Genomic DNA, 8,375 nt, shown 5'->3' with positions numbered 1-8,375 from the left:
CCAGTAGATGGATGAATCCAGGTCTTCCATAGTTAGGTGTGAAGTCTCTCTCAGTACGTTTTGAGGTTTATGTATGCATATTGATGGTAAGTGTTGAGGTGGATGACAGCAACTATATATTCAGAGATCGAATACACACGTGAGGTTATGTTGGATTTTGTTTTGTTCCACATCTTCTGCTGTGTGGTCTCCAGACTATAAGGAGTTGTTTGCCAATAAGAGGAGGGGATCTCAATAACATTTCATTACCATTAACATGGTGACATGATTATCTTGATGAGTCATGCAAGACTTAATTGTTGACCATTTGTGTGGTGATGGAGACCTAATATTATGTTTCTTGTTGTTATCGTTGTTGTTGTTATTGTTGTTGTTGTTGTTGTTGTTGTTGTTGCTGTTGTTTGAAATAATGAGCAGTGTGATTCGGTGTAGGTCGATTTCTGGTAGGCATGCTCGTTGAAAAAGGCGAACTCAGATTTTATTTTCTCTTCTCCGGAAACTATTTAATACATAAATTTAAGTGATGCAGGGTTTAAAATGAAAAATGATTACTGGGTAATGTGATAGTATTTTTGTACTTGCTGAATAAAAAAGAGATAATAATAATAATAATAATAATAACTTAGAGAAAAAAGAAGAAGTATGTACATACATGCAAACTCTATATAAAGAAAAAAGAAAAGGAAGCCTTAAAACAAGAAAGGAAAGGGCACTCAAGCTTACAAAATAGATCAGCAAGCAATATCATACATAATTTACAATTTACACCCTCCAAACCAGGAATATCATACACGCCATTCTAACTTAACCTGCGCCGCGGCCTCAGCGTAACCTTCAGCGGGGCGGCCATCTCACAGGACAGCCTCAGGACTTCTCCCAGATGGACGCGTGTCCCATCGGCCGGCGGCAGCCACTGGAACTCGTGCAGCAAGTACGCCAGCCAGTAGCTGACCGTGGCCATCGCCAGGGCCTTCCCCGGGCAGCTCCGCCTGCCCGAGCCAAACGGAGCCAGCCTCAGGTCCGAACCCGTTACCGGTAACTCGACCGGCCCGACTCCGACGAACCGGCCCGGCCTGAACTCATCCGGCTCGTCCCACACGCGCGGGTCGTGCGTGATGGCCCACATGTTGACCATGGCGGTGGTGCCAGCTGGCACGAGGTGGCCAGCCACGCGGACGTCCGACGTGGCGAGGCGGGCCCAGGAGAGGAGTGGGCCCGGGGGGTGGAGTCGGAGGACTTCCTTGACGACCGCTTGGAGGTAAGCGAGGTAAGCGGTGTCGCGTTCGGTCACCGCCCGGTGCGGTGTCACGACCCGGTCGAGCTCCTCGTGGACCAGCGCCTGCACGTCCTGGTGGAGCACCAGCCGCGCGAGCACCCACTCTATCAGCACCGCCACGGTGTCCGTACCGCGAAATATCATCTCCTGCGAGGGGAGGGGGGGACGTATTTTTTGCAATTAAGACCATTCTTTCCTGTTGAGGGCGTGATGTGCCAAAAAAAAAAAAAAAGAGACCTTATATTTATTTTAATAAGTAACTTACCCAGAGAACCGCAACCATGTCGGGATCGGATAGCATATCGCTTCCCTTCAGGGACAGCAGAACGTCGACAAAATCACGAGCGGTCTCCTCCTCCTTATCGTTTCCGGCTCGGTGCTCGTCAATGATCCGGTTCACGAAGCGGTTCACTCTGGGGACGAGCCGGTCGCACCTGGACCGGATGCGCTGCAAGTCGAACCGGGCCAGGAACGGCAGATGGTCCGACCAATTAACCCGGCCCAGGAGATGGTATCCTTCTTCCACCATCGATCTCAACTCCTCCATCTCCGCGCTCTCGTCCTCGATCTCGTACTTCTTCCCGAAAACGGACCACATGATGTTGTTCAGCGACGCTAGTTTAATTACCTTCCTGACCTCGACTTGGTGGGCCCCGGTGAGGAGGACATCACTACTCTTCAGGGCTTTAACCATTTGGGCCGCGATCTCCGAACGGTGCACCGCCGAGGCCGTGATTTGCTTCGGGGAGAAGAGATGGACGGCGGCGATGCGGCGGAGCGACCGCCAGTAGACGCCGTACGGGGCGAAGCCGATGGCGCGGTGGAACATGAGCCCGTAGGCCGATTCTTTTACGGGCCGGTCGGCGAAGGCCGAGCTGGTTAGGATATCCCTAGCGACATCTGGGTCGGCGGTCACGACAGCCCGAGTGTCGCCGAGGGTGAACGCCATCAGCCGTTTGGCTCCGGTTGCGTCAGCGACGGCGGCCAGCTTTCGATGCGCTAAGCCGGCCATGAGGCTCATAGAGCCTAAGACCGGGAGACCCCTGGGCCCAGGGATATAATGATCCCCGAAGCTCAGGGGCCATCCCGTGCTCCGCCAGTACCTCCCCCATGCTGGGCCGCCGGGAGCGACCCAGTGGAGGACGGAGCTGGCGAAGCTGGCGAGAAGAAAGACGAGACAGACGAAGAGGAGGCAGGAAGGGTATGAGTCAACGGTTGGAGAAGGAGACAGGATCGACCTGCTTCCCACTACGGACTCCATTTGTGTGCGTGTGTTTCTTTTCTGAGACTCAGGTTTACTCTCTCCCTTTTAGTACCCAAGCGGAACACTCGAGTATCTATGAAAAGGACGAGGGGGGTCTGTTGCTCCTTTTATAGGGTCTAACAAATTAACTCGACGTAAATATTTGCCTAAAAACCATTGATACACAACTTTTTATTAGTAAAAAAAAAAAGTGTACAATAATGGAAGTAAAAGCGGAAGAATTTCTTTTACCGCGGAGGGCGGAGCGCCGCCAGAACAACGAGAGGACAAAGTAACGGAACGGAAAACAACGTCCGGAGGGGAGTAGAGAGTCCGCCACGTGGTGGTCGTGTGGCGGTATACTGTCGGATGCCACTGGTAGGAGGCTCACGTGAAGCCCACGCCGCACTGTACCGCCATGGGGCACGAATCACGAGGCCGTGTCGAGTAAATCTGTCTCCCTGTCTCTTACGTGTCGTGAAGTAAATGGCGATCGGACTGCACCGAACATGGGGCACCAGACTAGATCGTCCCCACGTAAACTCCTCTCGGGTCGCAGGAGAATGTCGATTCTGCCCTCCTTGCATCAGAGATGGCATCATTAAATGATTATATATATATATATATATAAACGTATTAAGGAGCTCATCAGTTAACTACTAAGAAGTATTAATACTCGAGTTGTTGGCTTCGTGCCTTGGTGTATACTTGTATGCATGTCGTAGTTGTGACGACACTATAATAATATTGAGTTCCATATGAATTGCGTATAGATATAGTTATAGTGGGAAAGCTCGAGACTATCAACCACAAACATGCATATGACATACATATTATATATATATGTTCGTCAAAACTTGTGAATCAAGCACGTAGTATACGTTTTGTTCTATGGAAAATGCTCACATAATTGGCCTATTACTTAAAACTAACTCGTTGGGAAGTTACAGTTGGTTGATAGGCATTGGTTTTATTGATAATTAATTAGAGGTTTGTTGCTATTATATTCTATGCTGCTTGCAACTACAATTACTTTTGGGAAAAAAAAAGAATTTATCACTTGATGCAAATGAATGAGAGAGAGTGAACACCTTAATATGTTATTCTATAAATCTTATATCTTTACCTTTTCTGATTTTATCTCATACTTGGGAAGAAAGTTATAGTCTTAGCAAGACTAGGTCTTTCTAATCGACAGCAAGAAAAGGTCTTTCTAAGAGAATAACAAGAGAGAATTATTCCATATCCATGAAGAAATCTTTTAAGATTAGGTCCTGGGTCCCTATTAATTGATACGTCCAATGTGACCATGACATGATCATCTTTAAAGGTCAGAGCATCAAAAGAGAGAATAAATGCAGTCATGCTACTTAGACTTATGTGGTGGTGCAATTAATACCGACAAATACTACGCAATGCTTTTAAGTTTAGATCATTTTTAGATCTTTCTTATTCAACAGAGTTGTTAAGGATCATATATATGTAATATCTCATATAAAATACCATCTTGTATTGGCTTAGCTTTTTTGCAAAAAATATTTTTAAAATCAAGTATATTTCAGTACTTTGCACTGAAGTCCAACTCTGTATATATTTATAACTCAACTTGAGTTCATGGTTTCCACCATTGAAAGTAACACCAAATCTTAAGACAAATTAGCTAGCTGGAAGTATATATTGAAATTATAGTCTAGTTGTTTTATATCTATTAGATTAATTCTACTGGCATCGAAGACTTAGTCCGCTACTCATATATATATGAAGTAGAAGCATTGTTCTTTTCTTTCTTTTTCTATGAATAAGATATGCATCAACAAAACAGTATTTAACAAAATTTAGAAAAGGTCTTTACTCATCCAAGTCAGAGGTCAACTAGTTGAGCACTAATCAATTAGTTCAGATTCCATCCTAACCAAGTAAAATCTAGTAGTGGACCTCCATTGCAATGAGAACGATCAAATTGTAGCTATATAAGATTGTACTTAGATTTTGTTAGATATCCTCTCATGGTATTCGGATACCATCCTTCAGATTTACTTTATATATTCAAAGTGTAACCCTAAAGTAACTCCTCATATGGCTATTTTGATGTGGTCTAATATATACTTTGGGTTGTTGCAACTATGATCACTTAGATTTAGGTAGAATATGCTTGTCATTTGGTTCTTTGTGACATAGCAAGTTGTTGGTTGAAACATTCCTGAGAACCATTTAAACTAGTGATTTTCATGATCATGAAGAGAGCCATATATACTATGGAGCCCATTAAACACCCAAAAGATCAAACCTACCTTAAAGTGACTTTATTTGAGTTTGTATCTTTGTCACTTGTCATAGCCAAGAAAAAATTTCAAACACCTTAAGGCCACTATCATTTCACTTTCTTGCATCCAAGAAAGGCCACTGTGACTATAACAAGAAATTTTCATCTCTCGCCAGTCCTATTTCTTCAAATGTTTTGAGGGAGTCATAAAATTAATTTGTAGGATTGAAATTGTATTTCTAGGATGGCTTAAGATTTTAGAGTAATTAGCGAATTAGCACTTGAATAGTGATTGTGAAAGTAAGTGTTGATTGAGAGAGAAAAAATTTCAAGTGGAGATGTAAATGAGCCAAGCCTGAGCAAAATATTTTTAAGCTGTAAATTAGCCAAGCCTATTTTTCAAGTCTTAAATGAGCCGGCTTCGGCTCTTCTAATAATTATAAATTATACATAGTATATATATATAATTTAAGTTTATCGAACTGAGCTGGGGATAAATTTCAAACCTAAGCTAAAAATTCATGCTTAATTTAGCTCAATTCGAGATGAGCTCGAGCCGTGCCCCAATTTAATTTTGACAGCCCTATCTCCAAGAGTCCAAGGTAGGGTAAGAGAGATCTTGCCGGATCCCTAATGGGCCCTTTATGAATTAGGTGCCAGATCTTTGTGTCCAAATGTTTCTTCCCTGATGCAACTAGTGTCCAAGAATTGGTGGGACCCAAATGTGATTAGGGTTCTTTGAGGATGCTTGCTGTTGGCATGATATGTGTGGAGAATAACTGGTATATATAATCCTAGCTAGTTAATTGCCTGGAAACATTTCTAGCCACAAGTGATTTTTCTTTTTATTTTTTATTTTCTTTTTCAGCATGAGGGCTCGTAGGTTAATCATATGATAAAAACTAAAGGCTAATCCTAAATAATTAGATTAATCTTTTCAAGAAAATGGTCACCTGCTACTTTTTAGTATCGGATTCAAACTAATGACATCGTATTATGAATTAGTAAGACTCAACTATCATGCTCGACGATTAGCCTAATCATAAGTGGTTCTAGCAGCATACTAGATAATTGGAGATATTATGTGAGAAAAAATTGGAACAAAATAATTGTGTTATAGTCTTAGCAAAAGTTATGAAATGAGCATTAAAATGGTTAGACATGATGAAAGGGAAATTACTTTGGTTCTCAAGTTTACCCGTACATGTATTTTATACGTATGAACGTAGACGAGACAGCGGTCGGCAAACAATCAGAGTATTCACTACAACAAACAATTTTCATTAACGACACGATATAAATTCATCGGATAATAAAAAATACGTATATCTGATGAAATAGTTATATTGCTATTTAGGAATCATTGGTTTTCGAGAGAATTTATAAAGCTTGTGGAAAGAATTAGACATAATCAAACTGCACTTGATTGAACTAAAAGCTCAAGAAAGTTGGGCCTTGGTCACTCAAAAGGCCTGGATTGGATTCTTCAAACCAGGCTAAGCTTTGTATTTAACACCATATCTTTTTATATATTTATTATTTAAAACTATCTTTTTACAATTTACCCCCTCTCGTTGGCCACTAAGTTTTCCCTTCGTAAGACTACATTTATATGATGAAAATAGTGCTAATCTTTCCATTAATGGCCGACTAATAATTATATTTTAGTACTCGAGGTTTTGTATAAAGTGCAATTTCCCCCTGTTATTTATATATATTTTTTAATATTTGCTGCCTCGCATTAGGTTAAAAGAAAAAGAATGTTTCATCTAGATCATCTTATTTGTTTATTAAACATGACTAAATTATCTAAAATGCTCCTATTTTCTTCCCTTTTTTCTTTTAAGGCGCAATGATATTATTCTTTTAGGTTAAATATATTTTAACAATCAATCCATATACATACGATTAAAATAGAATCATTAATTTTTTTTATTAAATTTAACAGAATAATATTAAAATAATCAAAATATTTGTCGTGTTTATTAGATAATATCGGTATATGACTAAAATAGCCATAATGTGCAGTTAAATTTAATAGAAAAATTAATGGTCTCATTTTAGTTATAAGTATAGAGACTAGTTTAAGATTTTTTAAAATATAAAGAATTATTTGGGAATAAGTAGGTAGTACTAAAATATATCTAACCCTATATATTCTTTTTTAAGGCGCAATAATCTTAAAAATCCAATCCGGATTCGGATCAGACCAAGTTAACAAATTTCCACCTGATCCGACCCGGTTACGCCCCTACTTCGCGGGAACTTTTGAAAACCTAAATAGGAAATCCGAACACTATTCTCTGTGATCCCAGGCCCAGGTAGGGTTTTGCTTCTTTGGGCTCCAAATCTATCAATGCCTTCGTTGCGAGATCGATCTGATGTTTTTAATACGATGGAGGAATGCGACATCGAAGTGCATCAAGGTGATCTTCTGAATTCGTCTTTGTTTATGACCCAAATCTATTGCTTATCGTAAAAGATAAACATATTATCATTTGCAATCTGATGTCTTGGCTTCATGGAGTGAAAGATCTCCATTCTTAAACCCTAGTTCTCATTTGCTAGATGACCAGTCAAAATGGGAATATCTGGAATTTGCCCATTATTGACTTTGACGGTAACTTTAACTGGTTCCCAAAATGTAACTAGTTTCTTAGGCTATATAAATGATATGTCACACCAATTTTTCGTCCAGATGGTTTTTTTTTTCAAATTTTATAGGCAAAGATATATTTAACGCCATTATAGTTTGGCCGAAATTCAAAGTGCTCACCATAAACTTTAATTTTGTTGACACTTACCACTCTTTGTAGATTTTACTTATGCGCAACCATTACCTTTTGCATCCAGAGACAATGGCAAGCGTAATTTTTTATCAAAACGTGGAAGTTTTTGATATATTTGCCCTTTCTCTTTTCTCTTTTTGAGATGCTTGCAATCTCCAAAATTTAGAGAAGAGCGAGATTTGAAGTGAAAGAAGTGTAAAACTTGTACATTTTTATAAGATAAAAACTAGTTAGTTGTTAATTAGAAAGGATATTTTGGTCCTTTTATATCAAATCTAACGGCTGTTAGGCAATTACAGATACGCTAAAAAGTTCATGGGGGTACTTTGAACTTTGATCAGACCACCAGGGGGAAATATGTTTTCCCCCCCTTTTGCTATCTTTTTGGGCTAATAGTTTGCACTTCCCATCTTTTTGTTCAGAAGTCAGGAGTTCGATCAACCTCAGTAGAAGTTTATGATTTACTTGGATGCCATCGGTTCTTATTATCGAAAAAGTTTTATTTTCCATCTCACAGAAAACCGTTTTCCTCTGCTTAGCCATATACCTTTCTGGAGGTATTTTAGTGATAGGTATTGGACCATCCTGTTTGGTCAAGTACCTAGTGGGTAAACTCCTATTTTCCTTTCATTAGTGTATTTCCTAACAAGTTCCAGTATGGCATTTTAGATGGCCACAACGTTTGGATCATGGTGATGGATACATTAGGATTTTAATGAGGACTTTCCAGGATCATTGGCAATGACTTCGATGGATCATGCTTCCCAAGTCTTCAATATGCAAGTGATTGACAATTCTTTTCCT

General features: G+C 40.2%; 1 protein-coding gene across 1 annotated transcript; it reads right to left on the bottom strand.

The window, feature by feature from the left end:
* Nucleotides 1-605: 605 nt before the first annotated feature.
* On the bottom strand, nt 606-2,617 carry LOC140800586 (cytochrome P450 78A9-like). Its single transcript, XM_073155337.1, has 2 exons — nt 1,542-2,617; nt 606-1,423 (listed from the first exon to the last, which is right to left on the bottom strand). Exons 1-2 carry the CDS (start codon nt 2,535-2,537, stop codon nt 800-802), a joined length of 1,620 nt encoding a protein of 539 aa, XP_073011438.1. The 5' UTR covers nt 2,538-2,617; the 3' UTR covers nt 606-799.
* Between the last annotated feature and the right edge of the window lie 5,758 nt (nt 2,618-8,375).

Source organism: Typha latifolia, chromosome 14, assembly GCF_019914945.1.
Source record: "Typha latifolia isolate L0001 chromosome 14, TyphaL0001v2, whole genome shotgun sequence".
NCBI classification, from domain to species: Eukaryota; Viridiplantae; Streptophyta; class Magnoliopsida; order Poales; family Typhaceae; genus Typha; species Typha latifolia.
This window is presented reverse-complemented; position numbering and strand designations above follow the sequence as displayed.

What these genes read in the sequence shown, in the direction of transcription:
- LOC140800586 (XM_073155337.1), bottom strand. Translation starts at nt 2,537, where the DNA reads ATGGAGTCCGTAGTGGGAAGCAGGTCGATCCTGTCTCCTTCTCCAACC. An exon ending in ACATGGTTGCGGTTCTCTGG is followed by an intron (nt 1,424 to 1,541) that starts GTAAGTTACTTA and finishes CTCCCCTCGCAG; the next exon opens with GAGATGATATTTCGCGGTAC.